General features: G+C 38.2%; 1 protein-coding gene across 1 annotated transcript; it reads right to left on the reverse strand.

Moving 5' to 3' along the window:
• Positions 1-10,645: 10,645 nt before the first annotated feature.
• Positions 10,646-18,355, reverse strand: LOC113047411 (deleted in malignant brain tumors 1 protein-like). The gene is made up of 4 exons (XM_026208758.1): positions 18,054-18,355; positions 11,635-11,946; positions 11,206-11,496; positions 10,646-10,980 (listed from the first exon to the last, which is right to left on the reverse strand). Exons 1-4 carry the CDS (start codon positions 18,262-18,264, stop codon positions 10,646-10,648), a joined length of 1,149 nt encoding a protein of 382 aa, XP_026064543.1. The 5' UTR covers positions 18,265-18,355.
• Between the last annotated feature and the right edge of the window lie 687 nt (positions 18,356-19,042).

Raw genomic sequence — 19,042 nt, forward strand, 5'->3', positions numbered from 1 at the left:
TCACCGGTCTTGAGTCCCATGGAGGAGATGGAGGGATATAAAACAGGAGCGACAACAGTGAAGGACGAGAGAGGACCAGGCCTGGTGTTCTTATGTTATGTATATGACAGTCATAGTCATTAATATTACTCACACTGTTTGCTAAAGAGAATCACTGTACAATTAAGTGCTGCTGCGCAACTCAACCATATGCATCTTACACGAGATAAATAATATATACATACACAATATATATATAAACCGGCTGAAATGTTTTAAAGCTCACTATTATCTACATGATCGAAAAAATCTAGTCTTTCAATTTGAGTGTTAAATTAACTTGTTAAAGTTTTAAATCCCTGTCGCAAAAATGCATCTCTGTCACTTAGAGCTTATAGTGAAACTTAAAGGCACAATATGTAAGAATATTTGACTTGTGTACTTACATTATCCCAAAAGTTTCAAAGAATGTTTAAATAAGCATTTTTAATTAGTTACAACCAGGGCTGTAGCTGGAGTATCCAGTGCCCAGTGCAGGGCCCAGTTGTTGCTGTGGGCCCCCTTGAAAATGTGTTCTGGAAGGGGGGACCCTTCAAGCCCAGGGCCCCTAGAAATGTCACAGCCTTTTGCCCTGCTAGCAACTGCCTTGTGTAGAACAATTGTCTGTATCTTGTTTCAAATTATATTTATATGAACCACTCTTTGAGCTTCTTTCTTTGTGTAAAGTGAACAGGAAAAAGTACTATTTGCCAGAATCAGAAAGATATTTATTGCCATTGCACACAATTTGTTTTGGTGATGTAAAAATCTTATAGTGTAGACTCTTGAGACAACAACCTAAAAAATAAAGATATGTGAATAAGGAGGGCACAGAGAGAGCAAATGAGTCTGTTTTAGCATGGTAAAGATTTGACATTTTGGCTAAACTCACTTGGAGGCCACAGAACGTATTTTTAAATTACAATGCGCTACTTTTACATTGTCCTTCTTTGTAAAAAAGCACTAGACATACGTGAATACCCGTTGTGCCTGCATCTTGCAGTTTTTCATAGTGTCTCATGCAAACTTAACGTGTCTCTAGACTTAAAATGCGGTTTACATTCATTCCACCCCTTGCATAAAAGCCAAACAAGAATGTTCTGTGTGAATGTGTCATTAAGCATTTCCTGATTAATCTAGTTAATCTCAACAAATTAGGATATGGTGACATGCCAATCAGCTAATCAACTCAAAACACCTGCAAAGGTTTCCTGAGCTTTCAAAATGGTCTCTCAGTTTGGTTCACTCGGCTACACAATCATGGGGAAGACTGCTGATCTGACAGTTGTCCAGAATACAATCATTGAAACCCTTCACAAAGAGTGTAAATCACAAACATTCACTGCCAAAGAAGTTGGCTATTCACAGAGTGCTGTATTCAAGCATGTTTACAGATAGTTGAGTGGAAGGAAAAAGTGGGGAAGAAAAGGATGCACAGTGAACCGAGAGAACCGCAGTCTTATGAGGACTGGCAAGCAAAATTGATTGAAGAATTTGAGTGAACTTGACAAGGAATGGACGGAGGTCAAGGCATCAAGAGCCACCACACACAGACGTGTCAAGGAATTTGCTGAACCACAGAAACATAAGAGGCATCTAACCTGGGCTAATGAGAAGAAGAACTGGACTGCTGCACAGTGGTAGAAAAGTCCAAGTTTTGTAATTCATTTGGTGAACCAAGAAACCAAGGTCCTAGAGTCTGGAGGAAGGGTGGAGAAGCTCATAGCCCACGTTGCTTGATGTCCAAGTGTTAAGTTTCCACAGTTTGTGATGATTTGGGGTGCAATGTCATCTGCTGGTGTTGTTCCATTGTGTTTTTTGAAAACCAAAGTCATTGCACCCATTTACCAAGAAATCATGTAGCGATGCTTCCTTCTGCTGACCAGCTCATACCACCTCAGCAGTGCCACAAACTGATCACCTCCATGTCACGGCGAATCGAAGCATTAATTAAAGCAAAAGGAGCCCCTACCAAGTATTGAGAACATGTACAGTAAATGAATATACTTATGAAGTATTCTTATTTATTTAGATGAATTGGTGGGTTTTTGTTAAATGTGAGCCAAAATCATCACAATTAAAAGTACCAAAGACTTAAACTATTTCAGTCTGTGTGCACTGAATTTATTTAATACATGAGTTTCACAATTTGAGTTGAATTACTGAAATACATTTTTATTAAATTTTTTTTTTTAATTTTCACTTTATAATTGCCTATTTCAGCTTTTATTGTTTTATCTTATCATTTATATATATATATAGATAGATAGATAGATAGATAGATAGATAGATAGATAGATAGATAGATAGATAGATATACAATTATTTAATTATTTTTTTAACTTTTTAAGACTATCCCGCCGGTCAACAACCTTGTCAGTTGTCTTTTCATTTCCTTTTTTTCAGTATTCTTTACTTTTATTTCAGTTTTCTTGCTTAGTTTAATCTTACTATAATATACTTGTTACAGACCACCAAGTGGAGCAGGCCGAAAACCATTCCTGCGGTGAGGAGGGCGATGATCCCAATTCATAGTGCGACACAGTTACAGACCCCGCTTTATAGAAAAACATGTCTAGGAATAATGTGAAGTATATACTCCGCGTATGTGAGTGATAGGGCAATCAGTGGGAACGCTAGGAGTTTTACCAATGCATTACTCAGCCTTTCATATTGCCAAATGTCACATAGGTGCTCAAAGAGCACAGAAACCATTGATTGAATTCAATAAATGGACTCAGAGAAGGAATACTGGAAAAAAGTATTATGGCGTAGTTGTATCAGTCAAGTTTTTAGGGGAGAGAGAGGACTGGCATTCGGAGGAAATTATGAGTTGTTGAGTTCAGCTGATAATGGAAATTTTCTAGGCATCCTCGAACTTTTGGCAGAGTATGCATAGCATTTTTCCTGTGTTTGTTCTTCCCGTGTGTGATCTTGGATTGTTTTTACCGATTCTCTGCTGCCTGCCCTGACCTCTGCTTGTTACTGTTAATGATTCTGGTTATCCCTGACATACCTGATGCCGTTCCTGATTACTGCCTGTCCGACCATTCTCTTAAATAAAGTTCTGCAAATGGATCTGAATGTATCTGACTCATCGTTACACTAAGAGGCATTGGCTAAAACATCCATGACATGCAGGAGAAATGAGAAACTCAAAGCGAAGCTTCTGCGCTGTGCACCAAGCTTGGACACTATAGAGATGGCCTTCATGGCACATTTTTGGAACACAAAAAAGAGTTCATGCTTACATATAATTAGTTGAGGTATGGTATGTGTATTTGGCGTGCTGAACCTAGAATACCCCCCCTGTCTATTTTTAAAGTGAACTCAAAGTGAGGATATGGGGTGGAGGAGGGATGCTGATAAACTGTCAATGGATAGAGGGAAGTCAGCGATATTTATACTGTGGTATTGATTACTAAATTGTGGTCCACCTCTGTTGATTAGGCTAAGAATCTGACGCACTCCTCCCGAATCTTGTTACTAGAACATCATATAGCGTTGATTGGATTTATTTACGCACGTTAAAATTTTATTTAAATCTCCTTTCTTATTTACAGCATTATCTTAATAGGCTGTGTATTAACTTTGGGAGAAAACCAGTTGTTCTATGTGAAATGGCATGATCATAACACCCCTCGAATATTCGACTGTGAGATTGGCAGTCGAATCTGGCTCCTCCTATCGAAGCAACGAATTGTTGACTATTTGGGTCACCCCTAAGTAGGATAATACATAATTTTTTCTTGTTATAATCTGAGTTTTTAAAAAATGGAATTGTGCTTAATGGGTACGTGAGCCTAATAGGTACATTTGCCCTATATTGTAAGTGTTTGATATTGTTAGGAGGTAAGGAGAAAAGTGCACAGCCCTTATTGTTTTTTTACAAGTTTTTCTTCTTCAGTTATTATTTTATAATACTAGGGGCCAAACACTAAAGGTATAATATCATATAGTTTGTAGTAATGAAGAGATAGGATCCAAAAATGCAATGAAAGAGTTTGAGAGAGTGAAGACAAAAGTCTCTTCAAACGGGAACTTAGGAGGTTGCAGGTTATGCAGAAATAAATACAGATACGGATACAGCAGGGTTTGTAGATGGCTACCAGCATCATACACTGACGAAATAATCGGGCAACTGGCAAGAAAGCAGAGGACATTAAATAGCAAGCGGGTTAGAGGGGGGGGAACAGGTGAAACGGAGGTAACAGCGAGAAGGTAACTAATGAGGCACAGCTGAATAGGGGAAGGGAAAGAATGAGGTAGTAATCAGAGGGGGGAGGAAAAAGGAAAGGAAAAGCCAGAGAGAAGAACCAGACTCATAACATAGTTACTATTTTCAAGTAATTTATCAAGAGACGGTTCACAGGTTAAGTAGTGTCTTGGCCAGATTTCTAAACTCTGTAAGATACTCAAAAGGGAATTTGCAGCACAAATAAACTCCTTTCTTCAAGATAATTTTATTAGTTAGGAGATTCAGTCTGGTTTTATTTTTTGTTTTGTTTAATGCAGTACAGAAATTGCCCTTATAAAAAATAATTAGTCACTTCAGAATAAATTCTGATGAAAATAAGCTCTCAGATCTTGCCCTCTTAGAATTAAGTGTCTAATGATGGACATTCTAATCAATCATTTGGAAAAGTTAGTTGATCTCTCAGATTGTGTAATGGAGAAAGTTACCTGGCGTCCATCTGGCAAATCTCGGTTCTCTACCCAACAAAACAGACAAACTTCTTTGGCTCTCCTGGACAAATAAGGATTTCTCACACTCTGCTGCTCTGTGTTTCACAGAAATCTGGCTGAATGACGCCCTTCCGGACAGCACGCTTCATCTGCCTGGCTTTTGCTGCTACCACCGATCTGTAACCTTTTTTACAATCTTAATTTATCTCAAATGTAAATCAAACAGCCATTCAATAGAGATACTCCGAAATGAACTGATATTTGCCCTCTCCAGCAGTGGCAGATCCAGGATGTTTTCATGGTAGACAGGAAGGGGGCAGCAACCAGTCTGGGGTGGCACAAAAATCTTAATTATTTCAATATCGAGATGGACTTAACTATAAAGTACTGGACTGTTTTAGTGCCTAAAACACAAATGAATACAATTAATTTGTATAACTGTCATTTAGATAGATAGATAAAAGTAATACTGAGTGAATGACAATTATTATTATTATTTTTTGGTATTACCTAGACTCCAAGTATATTAATAAAAGGGCTCACTATAACTTTATTGCTCAGTAAGCTTTGTTCTGGGTTTTAACACCCCCAAAATCTTGGATGAGACATGAAGATAACTATAGTCAACCTTCACTGAATTTGTAAACAATCAATGAACTCTGAAAATATCAGTCCGTGTTTAACTTTCAGTTAGTTTTCAAAATGAATTCATTGCAGCACTTTTGTCATACCTAAATAGAGCTCTGTACAAAGGAAAATAATGTAAGAATGTATTTTTTCCCATTAATTTAAATATGGTTTCATTTTATTTTCATTTTCGTACTTTAAAAATTAATGAATAATTAGCACATATTTTCCAGTACAATTAAGTGCACTGTGCTCACATTTGGCCTAATTGTGCATTAAACTATAAATAAAAAATAAAAAACATAGTCTATTGTCTTGCGCCCCCGTTTGTGTGGTCTCGAATTGCTCGCAGTCAGTGCGGTTTATTTATGAAGTGAGAGTGCGCATCATAGAACAGCTGACAGGACATGAAAGTTTGTCTTCCTGAAATGACAATATCTCATCAGACCGCAGTTCACTGTTGTTCTACTGAAGCTCATTTGGCACCTTTACCTTTTCCACGCGTGTGACTCGTGCCTGGTGCCTTGCTGAGGGCAAGCTGAAGTGCAAACTGAAGTTTTTAATAAATAAATTTTTTGAACTCCGTTAACCGTTAGATAAAACGTTCCATTAATTCCTTTTTATAACTAAGATTTTGATTATTTATTACGTTTTATTAAAGATTTTCAGAGAATGAGTTTGGCTTCCGGCTTTGCTATCGTTCGGACGTTCTAGCTTACTGCTCGGCACTTTGCATCTTATTTCTGTACTTTTCTATGATTTTTCTAAGATTTCTACATCAGCAGATCAGCACAGTGCTCAAACAACAGATTTTTGGCACCAACACTAAAACTAAAAACTCTTTGGGACTGGAATAATACTACAAAAAGAACAGCTTACATTCCAGAGATGGGAAAACAACTGCCTACATTCAAACAGAAGAGAGAGAAAATGCCTCCTGTTGGATCTACTTGTTGCATGAACTGCTGCAAACTTCTACTAAGGATTGTGATTCTTGAAACAAAGTTGCTTGCTGGACTTCCAAAACAGACGGAACACTTAGCATACCGTCATCATGGACCCCCTCAGCATACAGCCGGTGAGTCCCATGAATCTTCTGAATCTCAACAGTTTATACCAAGTGTAGAGGAACAAGCCGAAACTGATCGCCACACTAATCGATGGCACAAACAGGGAGTGTGACCCAAAGGAACACGAGACATCAGATTGTCACAAGTTTCTCGTATTGCTGCCGTAGCTTTCTCTACCCCAGATTGGACTATGACAAGGCTTGTGAATACTGGAATTCAACCACCCCCTATACATCTTGAGAACAGATTTGAAGCATTAGTGAATGTGGGTGAGGAATCCCCAAATGTGATTAAATATCTATTGGATCAGCCTACTAACAGCGCTACTAACAGGCGCTCAAGGTCAAGCAGACAGCGGCATTCAGCTCAGAGCGCAGCCGAGCCAAGGACTCTGACAGTGGGTGACTCTGTTATCAGAAACATCCGTAGCAGGACTACAACAACATGCTGCCTTCCTCAAGCAATGGTCTCTGATGTGGAAAAAGGAACTTCAGAATATTCTGATGAAGCACAAGACTACAAATCTAATTATCATCCATGTGGGGAAGAATGATATTCGGAAAGCGCAGTGATAACTCCTTAAGAAGGACTTCAGTGAACTCTTTGAAACAGTCGTTCATCAGTGGGCCACTCCCAGCAAGGGGAACAAATATGTTTTCACGGTTGCTTGGGCTGAACACATGGCTACAAAGATCTTGTAATATAAAAGGAGTGAATTTCATTGACAACTTCAATCTTTTCTGGGGCCATAGACAATTGTTTAAACCAGATGGCCTCCACCCAAACAAACTTGGTGCTAGAGTGTTTAAGGACAATATCTACTTTTCCCTCAGTCATCCTTCAGCAGAGTGTGTCAATCCATTTAGCACACACACACCGGGTCCGAGTCATCATGTGGTTGACATATCCCACAAGGAAACTGATAACACCATGCAGCCAAAACAAGCACTGCTGATAGACACTACTGCCCACAGAGCTCCTCACAGACAGACTGTGATGTATCAAAACAGCTACAAGATTCACCACCCAAGGACGACTTTCTGGAAAACAGCCAGGGAAGCCAGGACAACATATCACAGCCCCCGGAAACACCAGAGACACAGCCCATCTCACCAGACACATTATCCCTTTCTCCAGCATCTCCACTTCTGTGCTTTTCACAGAAAATGGAGGAATTGGTGTATGCTGGGACTAAACTCTCTCACTCATTTGCTGCAAGCCCGCAGATATCAACAAAAAAATGGTGGGCCTCCCAACCACCAAAGCCTGTGGTCCCTGCTCATGCAAGAGCTCTTCGACCGCTGCCACAACGGCAGGGCCCAAACCCTCTATCTGCTGAAGGTGAACCAAAAACAACTGATAGCAGCCCTCAGTAATATGTGTTGGGTCCCACTCTATAATAACAGCAACATCCACAAATGCCTACAGAACAAGCGGGAACCCAGTGTGCCTGTAGCTTTCTCTATTTCAGTTTTATCACGTGATAAAAAATTTAAGGCCATCTCAAACCGAAGGGCAAACTCATCTAATCTGCGGCCTATTATGCATCAAACTAAGATTGATGTAAAGACACAAAACACTGCCATCAAGTTAGCATCTTTAAACATTTGTTCACTAAAAAAAAATAATTTCTAATCAGTGACTTTATAACCAAAAACAATCTGGATTGCCCCAATCAAGCAGCCCCTCCTAACTTCACTTACATGAGTGTTTGCAGGACTGTTAGGAGAGGTGGGGGTGTAGCTGCTCTATTTAAAGATGTCTATCAATGCAAGCAAGCAAGCGTCATTTGGTCAGTACTTGTCTTTTGAATATCTAGGGATTGTGCTGAAAGGTGCTCCACGCATTCTGTTTATTAGTATTTACAGGCCTCCAAAATACTCTCCAGCCTTTGTTGAAGAGGTCACAGAAATGTTATCAATGATTTCTTCAGAGTTTGACTGTTTTGCTATTGCAGGGTATTTTAATATTCACATAGATAATGCAGAAAACAAAACTACAAAAGAAATGATAACAGTTTTAAACTCTTTTGACCTGATTCAGCATGTGCATGGACCCACACACAAAGGTGGACACACTCTAGACTTAATCATCATTAGGGGTCTAAACATTTCATAGCACTATCTGATCACTTCTGTATATTCTTTGATATATTGATCTCTGCTACCACTGAATCTAGATCTGTCTCTGTCAGAAGGAGATGCATAAACGAGAACACAAGTGTACTATTTATGGAGGCTATATCTTTTACACCAAGCATTTCTGGAGACTCTTGATATTTTCCTTGATTCCTTTAACTCAAAAGTAAAGAATGTTATTGATGATATTGCTCCAATAATAATCAGTAAGAAAACAAACAGACAGAAATCAGTTTGGAGAAGATCAACAGCAATTCAGACTATGAAAAGACAATGCAGAAAAGCAGAGCGGATATGGCGGAAGTCAAAACTTGAAATTCACTATAGCATCTATAAAGACAGCCTTCATGATTTTAATGTGAACCTAGCCACAGCTAGACAGAATTTCTTCTCAATCCTTATAAACAGTAACTTAAATAACAATCATACTCTTTTTGCCACTGTTGAGAGACTGACAACCCCCCCAAGTCAGATTCCCAGTGAAATGCTCTCAGACAGCAAATGCAATGAGCTTGTATCCTTCTTTTCTGAGAAGATCATCAATATCAGGAAGGCGATTAGCACATCCTCAAGTAATGCAGAGGTCAGACAGATTAGGCCACAATATCAAAAAGATACTATGTCTATTTTTGAAGCAATTGATAGCAAAATTCTGGAAGACATAGTGCAGCACCTAAAATCGTCAACCTGCAATCTTTACACACTTCCCACATCTTTTTTCAAAAGTGTGCTTAACTGCTTAGAAGCAGATCTTTTAGAAGTGGTGAACACCTCACTTCTTTCTGGGACATTTCCAAACTCCTTAAAAACTGCAGTTGTTAAGCCCCTACTAAAAAAGAGCAATCACAATTTTGAGCAATTTTAGACCAATATCTAATCTTTTATAGGCAAAATTATAGAAAAGGTAGTTTTTAATCAGCTGAACAAATACTTAAACTCAAATGGATACCTGGACAATTTTCAATCTGGATTCCGACCACATCACAGCACAGAGACAGCACTCATTAAGATAATAGATGATATTCGCTTAAATTGTAACTCTGGAAAAATATCGGTGCTGGTATTGCTAGATCTCAGTGCTGTGTTTGAAACTGTCGATCATAACATACTACTAGAGAGACTGGAAAACTGGGTCGGGCTTTCTGGGATGGTACTCAAATGGTTCAGGTTATACTTAGAAGGGAGAGGCTATTAGGCTATTATCCTATAGGCTAGTATAGGAGATCATAAGTCTAAGTGGACGTCCATGACATGCGGAGTCCCACAAGGGTCAATTCTTGCACCGCTCTTGTTTAGCCTGTATATACTCCCACTAAGTCAAATAATGAGAAAGAATTCCAGTTACATTTAGGATTTATTTTAAAGTACCTTTACTCGTATATAAGAAACTAAATGACCTAGGACCGAAATATATTTCAGATATGCTCACTGAATATAAGCCTAACAGACCACTCAGATCGAGGATCGAGTCAGTTAGAAATGCCAAGGTTCACACAAAACAAGGGGAGTCCTCCTTTATTTACTATGCCGCCCACAACTGCAATCAGCTTCCAGAAGAGATCAGATGTTCTAAAACATTAGCCACTTTTAAATCTAGACTTAAAACTCATCTGTTTAGCTGTGCATTTATTGAATGAGTACTGTGCAATGTCCTAACTGATTGCACTATATTTTCACATTTTTTTTTTTTTTTATGTAAAATCATTTTCTAATTGTTTTAAATTAATTTTAAATAAGTAATTTTTTAATAATTTAAAAAGTTTTAAAATTGCTTGTTTTATTATTTTTATTATTTTTCTTCATTATTATTTTACTTTCCTTTATGTAAAGCACTTTGAATTACCATTGTGTATAAAATGTGCTATATAAATAAACTTGTCTTGCCTTGCCTTGTCTTGTCTTGTCTCCCTAAGTGTGGCGCTCCTATGCAGTGCATACATGTATAAATACTGTATACCCCATTTTTAAGCCACTGATTATAAGGACGGACAATAATAGCAGAACAGCTGACAGTGCAGCACCAATGACAGGAAGCAGGGAGGCTGGGAGAGACACGTGTTTGAGTTAAACTTCCATTACCTGCAGTTCAGATTTGTTTTTAGACTCTTATACATCATTACCTGTGATAGTGATGAGCAGCAGTTCAGAGGCAGATGAATGGAAGGAGCGTGAGGAGACATTGACTTCATAAACACAACTGTAGTTTCCCTCCAGTGAAAAATCTGCCTTAGGAAATAAGAAGGAGGCAGAGTGACTGACAGCTGACTCAGTCCTGGTGATGCTTGATCCTCTGAACAGGTGAAAAGATCCTCCAGGAAACTGAGAGTCAGTGTTACAGATGATAGTGAAATTGTGACCCCTGGTGATCACTGGCCCCTGAGGCCCCACATGAAACCATCCATCAGGATCACTGAGGGAAATACTGGGCTGCTGCAAGATCACTAGAAAACAAGAAGAATACATTTATATGGTTACAGAGACTCAAACAATAAAGCTAACTTCTTTAAATAAAAAAAAAAAAATGACTTCAAGGACTGCATCTTGTCAGGATCCCAATTAATCCCAAGGCATTGTACAAAGGCAAAAAAAAAAAAATTACAGAATGAGTTCACTTGCATGTTACTAATGCATATTATTTATAATGATACTAAACTGACTGCACTCACCCACAGTGATGATAACAGTGTTGCTCAAAGATGATTTGATGTTGTTTTGGTAGGAGTAACGACAGCTGTAGCTGCCCTGATGTGAGACGTCTACATTAACAAGGTTGAAAGTCACACTAGATTCATGTGTCTGGGAGGATACATGGTCAGATGGTCCGTTTCTGAAGAGCTGGAATTCAGCTTTAGCCTTGCATCTTGGTTTAGGTGTTGTGCAACTGAACTGGATACTTTCTCCAGGAGAAACAGCTGCATGTGTGGAGGTCAGGGAAAGAGTCGGCATCCGCAGCTCACCTGCAAAATAAATGTATGTTTATTTTAAACAGTTTGTTAAGAAATAATGAAAATTAAAAAAAATGAAAATTCATATAATTTCTGTTGCTCATGTCCTCCAAAATAAAAATAAAAACAATAAAAAAAGATTTAACACACCTGAGCAAACAACACCAGCATCTTTATTATGATTACAGGAATGATTTCTTAGTCCTCTGTGTGGACATTGTGTGAGGTTTCCTTCACTTCCTGAACATTCAACGTCATCCAGCCAGATCGATCCACTGCCTTGACCAAAGGCAGCGCTAGGAGGAGCACTGATGGCTGATCCACACTGTAACTGTCTGCACACCACAGCAGCATCATTCATGTCCCAGTGATCATCACACACGGTTCCCCATGTGTCATTATAACGGATCTCCACTCTCCCACAGCATGAATCAGACCCACCGACCAACCTCATGTCTGGTACTTGGAATTAAAAAAAATAAAAATACAATGTGTTTAAAAAGTTATTTTTTGGCATTCTGTATGTATTTTATATGTGTTTAACATATTTGGAAGCCAATCACCGACCATTCATAGCCCCGTATTATACTAATTCCTTTAAAGGGGGGGTGAAATGCTATTTCATGCATACTGAGTTTTTTACACTGTTAAAGAGTTGGATTCCCATGCTAAACATGGACAAAGTTTAAAAAATTAAGTTGTACGTTTGAAGGAGTATTTTTGTTCCCAAAATACTCCTTCCGGTTTGTCACAAGTTTCGGAAAGTTTTTTTCGATTATGGCTCTGTGTGACGTTAGATGGAGCAGAATTTACTTATATGGGTCCTAAGGGCACTTCTCCCGGAAGAGCGCGCGCTCTTTACTAGAGAAGAAGAAGAGCGCGCGCTCCCGTATAGCAGAGCAGAGACGAGACATTCACTGATCAGAGCGATTCACTGATCAGAGCGAGAGCGAAATGTCACAAAAGAAGTGTGTTTTTGGTTGCCAGGGCAAGACAACCCTGCACAGATTACCAAAAAAAAAACATCAAGGGACCAGTGGTTGGAGTCTATTTTTACAGAGCATCAACGGAGTTGTGCAAGTGTTTGTGTTTGTTCCTTGCATTTCGAAGATGCTTGTTTTACAAACAAGGCCCAGTTTGACGCCGGATTTTCATATCGTTTATTTCTTAAGGATAATGCAATCCCAACGAAAAAGGGTCACGATCGTGTGTTAAAACCGCATGCGGTGAGTAAAACTGCTTCAAATATCTCTGTGTTGTTAACTTAGCTACCGGCGCTTAAGCACATCAAGTAAACAACATGCGATGTTGGCATCAAACGGCACTTTCCACATGTACACCTTAAAAAAAAAAAAAAACGACATACAGTGGAACTTAGTCATTTTCCAAAACCGCTAAGCAAATATATACAGTTTCAATACATACTACATAGAGACGTCGTTGCTGCTGCTCTTGTTAAATTTCAGCCTCTGGATCTGATTCTGGATCATAAATATACGCTGAATCTGACTGTTAGCCATGGTTTGTTTTGGATGATGGTTTTTTCCTCACGGTAATGTCACAGCTTCCAAACGCTCTCAAAGCATAAGCTTACTCGGGCTCGTGATTCTTTAGCTCCGCACGTCATGCCTCCAGCCGGTCATGTTTTTCCGGGAAAAAATCGGTACAGACTATCTTTCTCTTATGAATATAATAAAACTAAAGACTTTTTGGAGTTATGAAGGATGCAGTACTACTCTATAGGTACTCAAGATTAACAGGATATTGAGTGAAAACGAGCATTTCACCCCCCCTTTAATACTTTTTGTTATTACAAGGGTCATTCCTGGGATTGGGTAACATTTCAACTTGGAATATAAAGTCATTTTGTCAACTACACGCGATTTATAAATACCCCACATCTTTAATTTGTTTTTTATTATTATTTTTTTTTTAAGACACCTTTTTTTCTCAACCCCCTGATGGCCAAATGTGGATTGGTTTAAACGGGACGTCTACAAAAACATCTACCTATTGCTCATGTGCCCCTGATAACAAATTGATGATAACAAATGGTAACATTTAGCATAATTGTCACAATTCATAGGAGTGAGGCTACACAAATTTTGTGTTTATGGTGTCTTTATTTAAAAAAAAAAAAAAAAAAAAATTATATATATATATACAGTCAGGTCCATAAATATTGGGACATCGACACAATTCTAATCTTTTTGGCTCTATACACCACCACAATGGATTTGAAATGAAACGAACAAGATGTGCTTTAACTGCAGACATTCAGCTTTAATTTGAGGGTATTTACATCTAAATCAGGTGAACGGTGTAGGAATTACAACAGTTTGTATATGTACATCCCACTTTTTAAGGGACCAAAAGTAATGGGACAGATTAACAATCATAAATCAAACTTTCATTTTTTAATACTTGGTTGCAAATCCTTTGCAGTCAATTACAGCCTGAAGTCTGGAGATCAATTAGACATCAGCGTACGCTGGGTTTCATCCCCGGTGATGCTCTGCCAGGCCTCTACTGCAACTGTCTTCAGTTCCTGCTTGTTCTTGGGGCATTTTCCCTTCAGTTTTGTCTTCAGCAAGTGAAATGCATGCTCAATTGGATTTAGGTCAGGTGATTGACTTGGCCATTGCATAACATTCCACTTCTTTCCCTTAAAAATCTCTTTTGGTTGCTTTCGCAGTATGCTTCGGGTCATTGTCCATCTGCACTGTGAAGCACTGACCAATGATTTCTGAAGCATTTGGCTGAAAATGAGCAGATAATATTGCCCGAAACACTTCAGAATTCATCCTAATGCTTTTGTCAGCAGCCACATCATCAATAAATACAAGAGAACCAGTTCTATTGGCAGCCATACATGCCCACGCCATAACACTACCACCACCATGCTTCACTGATGAGGTGGTATGCTTTGGATCATGAGCAGTTCCTTTCCTTCTCCATACTCTTCTCTTTCCATCACTCTGGTACAAGTTGATCTTTGTCTCATCTGTCCATAGGATGTTCTTCCAGAACTGTGAAGGCTTATTTAGATGTTGTTTGGCAAACTCTAATCTGGCCTTCCTGTTTTAGAGACTCACCAATGGTTTACATCTTGTGGTGAACCCTCTGTATTCACATGGTGAAGTCTTCTCTTGATTGTTGACTTTGACACACACATACACCTACCTCTTGGAGAGTGTTCTTGATCTGGCCAACTGTTGTGAAGGGTTTCTTCACCAGGGAAAGAATTCTTCGATCATCCACCACAGTTGTTTTCCATGGTCTTCCGGGTAGTTTGGTGTTTGGAAAGCAACCAAAGAGATTTTTAAGGGAAAGAAGTGGAATGTTATGCAATGGCCAAGTCAATCACCTGACCTAAATCCGATTGAGCATGCATTTCACTTGCTGAAGACAAAACTGAAGGGAAAATGCCCCAAGAACAAGCAGGAACTGAAGACAGTTGCAGTAGAGGCCTGGCAGAGCATCACCGGGGATGAAACCCAGCGTACGCTGATGTCTAATTGATCTCCAGACTTCAGGCTGTAATTGACTGCAAAGGATTTGCAACCAAGTATTAAAAAATGAAAGTTTGATTTATGATTGTTAATCTGTCCCATTACTTTTGGTCCCTTAAAAAGTGGGATGTACATATACAAACTGTTGTAATTCCTACACCGTTCACCTGATTTGGATATAAATACCCTCAAATTAAAGCTGAATGTCTGCAGTTAAAGCACATCTTGTTCATTTCATTTCAAATCCATTGTGGTGGTGTATAGAGCCAAAAAGATTAGAATTGTGTCGATGTCCCAATATTTATGGACCTGACTGTATATATAGAGGGCACTCCACTCAGAACTCCATTTCCCATCCTGCCTCATTCCTGGTACTGATTGCACACACACACACCTGCATCTGCACTCACACCTGCACCTCATTTCAGCTAATACAGACACACCCATATAAGCAGTACTGTGAAGTTTTGTTTAGCTTGTCTGACATTTCAGAGCGTTTTTCCCCTGTGTTTGTTTTTCCCGTGTTTTACCTTTTGGACTGTGTATTCGACTCTGATTTCTCTGCTGCCTGACCCTGATCTCTGCTTGTTTCTGGTTATCCCTGACACACCTGATGCCATTCCTGATTTCTGCCTGTCTGACCATTCTCTAAATACTGCATTTGGATCCGAACGCCTCTGACTCTCTTCATAACAATATATATATATATATATATATATATATATATTTTTTTTTTTTTGTTATTTAGAAGTTTAACTAAAACCACTATTTTATTGTTTTAGTCCTTAACATGTCACATGGTGATCAGCAAGAAAGGCTTTCAATCTTACTTGTATTCCCTGTATTTTTCCAAAACTATTAATATGACATGGTGTGATGTGGTTGAAGTCTGTAACACATTTGAAGGGATACTTTGCCTTCAGTTTAATAAATACGTTTATGAAAAATATATTTGTGATGGGGTTGTGGTTTTTCACTCAAAATGGCCACAGCTCCGAGAAGGGTCTGGCTGCAGATTTGCACTTGCACTCTCAGACACTTGTGCTTCAGCTAGCGACGTCACTTGCAGTCTTTATTTTTTTTAGTTTGTTCTGTTTATTGATAACTTTGTTTGAATCTTTCAACATTTTACAACAGTAGCCAGGTGGTGAAGACAAGAAATAAGAAACTAAATTACAATGTCACTTGCAATCGCTACTTGCATTCTCAGACTTGCACTCTCAGACACTTGTGCTTCCGCTAGTGACGTCACTTGCAGTCTTTATTTATTTATTTATTTTTTGTTCTATTTACTTATTACTTTTTGTTTGAATCTATCAACATTTTACAACAGTAACCAGGTGGTGAAGACAAGAAAAAAGAAACTAAATTACAATGTCACTTGCAATCACCACTTGCACTCTCCGCTACCTGTGACGTCACTTGCAATTAACACAAATCTTGCTTGTTGCCAATGGAGACAAGACAATGTGGTTGTGAATAAACGATTAAAACTAAATTAGTAGGCCTACTAGTATAATGTACAAGAAAAAGACAAGACCGGCAAATCCGTGGCCACAGAACAGCAGAATATGAACGCACAAAGTCTTTCGTTAAGCGTTTTCCTTTCCCTAATACGTTAAGTTCAATTAAAAGACCAAATTCGATATATAGTTATTATTTAATGTACTACAAGGCAAGCAGATGGCTATGAACACATGCGAACGCTTAATGTGGCCTAATAACAGACTAAGATGATAAAGAAAATTCAGTAGGCCTAGCCTATATGTCTTGTTGACTCAACGTATATACAGACCAGCAAATATATGAAATACATTAAGTGATTTTAAAAGGATCAGCTCTATACAGGCAAGCAGACGAGTACAGAACCCAGTGCGTTAAATAATACATTGAACGTTTTCCTCCTATAGAAAATCATTATAAATAAAACACATAATGTATCTTAATGGACAAAGACAATGATATAAACAAGTTGTAGACAGTTTATTCTATATGGAAAAATGCTTAATGCGAAACTTTGCGCTTTTCGTTTATTCACCACCACATCGTCTTGTCTCCACTGGCAACAAGCACGATTTGTGTCGATTGCAAGTGTCGCAGGTAGCGGAGAGTGCAAGTAGCGATTGCAAGTGACATTGTAATTTAGTTTATTTTTTCTTGTCTTCGCCACCTGGCTACTGTTATAAAATGTTGGAAAATTCTAACAAAAAGTAAAAATATATATATATAAAATAAAAAATAAAGACTGCAAGTGATGTCACTAGCGGAAGTTCAAGTGTCTGAGAGTGCAAGTCTGAAAATGCAAGTCTGAGAGTGCAAGTGCAAGTCTGCAGCCAGACCCTCTTGCTCCCCATGTAGTTAGGAGACCTTATGTGATAGCAATAAAATAAGTACACTGTTTATACTCATGAATTAAAATAAAATGTTGAAAAATAATAATTTTCCATCTTAATTTTATGTGACAGTTTTGAGTAAAAAAAAAAAAAAAAGTACAATGCTAACCATTTTCTGCACCTCTATTGAAGAGACTGGAATGATGTCATTTCTGGTAAATGATGAGTCTAAATTATTCTGGGTGAAGAATGATTAGTGCGACAGGGTTGAGTTTAAATGGAGAGACGTAACTTTTAAAGTCTTTTTTATAAAATATCTTGCAGTTTTTCTAAAAATATTTCTCACAAGAAAGGAACAAAAATAAATGCTGACATTATTGATAAAAATCACAGACACTATGCACCTTTTGTTAATCATTTCCTAAGTTCAAACTAAGTGAATTACCTCAGTGGCATGACAAAATGCTTGGTTTAAGATTGTTATAGCAATTATGTCATGCTAAAGAAAAGTAAAATGTAACAATTATTTTATTATTTATAATGGTCATACCAAAGTATTGTGAAAAGCTTCTAACAATTATTTTTTGTGAACTACCACATTAAAAACTCTAGGGGACTGAAATATTACAGAATCCCAGCAAGCAAGCACTGCATTTTCAAAATGCTTAGGTGTTTTGGTGTTGAAAACAGCAGATTAATACTTTGAAAAGAGATGTACTTTTACCTAAGCAGACGACACCTGCATCTTCACCATGATCACAGTTATGTGTTCCAAAAGAAGGATGTAAACACTTTGTGAGCGATGATTCACTTCCTGAACATCCCACATCATCCAACCAGATCTGACCACTACCCTGGTCAAAATGAGCACTGCCATGTGCACTAACAGCACTTCCACATCCCAGCTGTCTGCACACCACAGCAGCATCATTCATGTCCCAGTCATCATCACACACTGTCCCCCACTGGCCATTATACAGGATCTCAACTCTTCCAGAGCAGTCATTATTACCATTCACCAGTCTGATACTATAATTACCTCAAAAAAACACACACACACACAAAACACATTATAATACAACTCACATCTAACAACATGCTAAACTTCAGACTGGTTATACAGTGACTGGTTATGTCATGATGCAGCTAGAATAAAATCTGTTGTAAAAATGAGTGACTAACAGTCTGTTACTCACCAGTTACTGAAGTCAGAGCACTGGCTGTTGAGATGAAAAAAAAAAAAAAAAAACAATACAGTGACATTTAAACATTTTACTCTTACAATTAGATATGAATCACCAAATAAAATCTTTTAAAAACTTGTTGTCTCAAACTGATCTCATGTAAATGAGTAATGTAGCCCAGTACTGCCCTGATTAATCTATTTTACGAAACAGATGTTTAGTCCACAACCCCCAATAATATCTGAATTAAAAAAATGAACCAGATCAAGTTTTCAATGGGTTTAAGCGTGTGCATCTTCTGAACTGTTGACAACAAATACCTGCTTACATTGAAAGGAACTCTGATTGGATTATTCTGAAAGAAGAAAGTCACATAATTTCTTCTGAGTAGAAGATGGACAACTTTTCATTCTCTGGTGAACTAACCCTTTAACACAGTGTGTTCTTGATTGTATGAAATGCACACCAGATAAATACACTGCACAGTCTCTCTCTCTCTCTCTCTCTCTCTCTCTCTCTCTCTCTCTCT

The sequence above is a fragment of the Carassius auratus genome, chromosome 28 (genome assembly GCF_003368295.1).
Source record: "Carassius auratus strain Wakin chromosome 28, ASM336829v1, whole genome shotgun sequence".
NCBI lineage: Eukaryota > Metazoa > Chordata > Actinopteri > Cypriniformes > Cyprinidae > Carassius > Carassius auratus.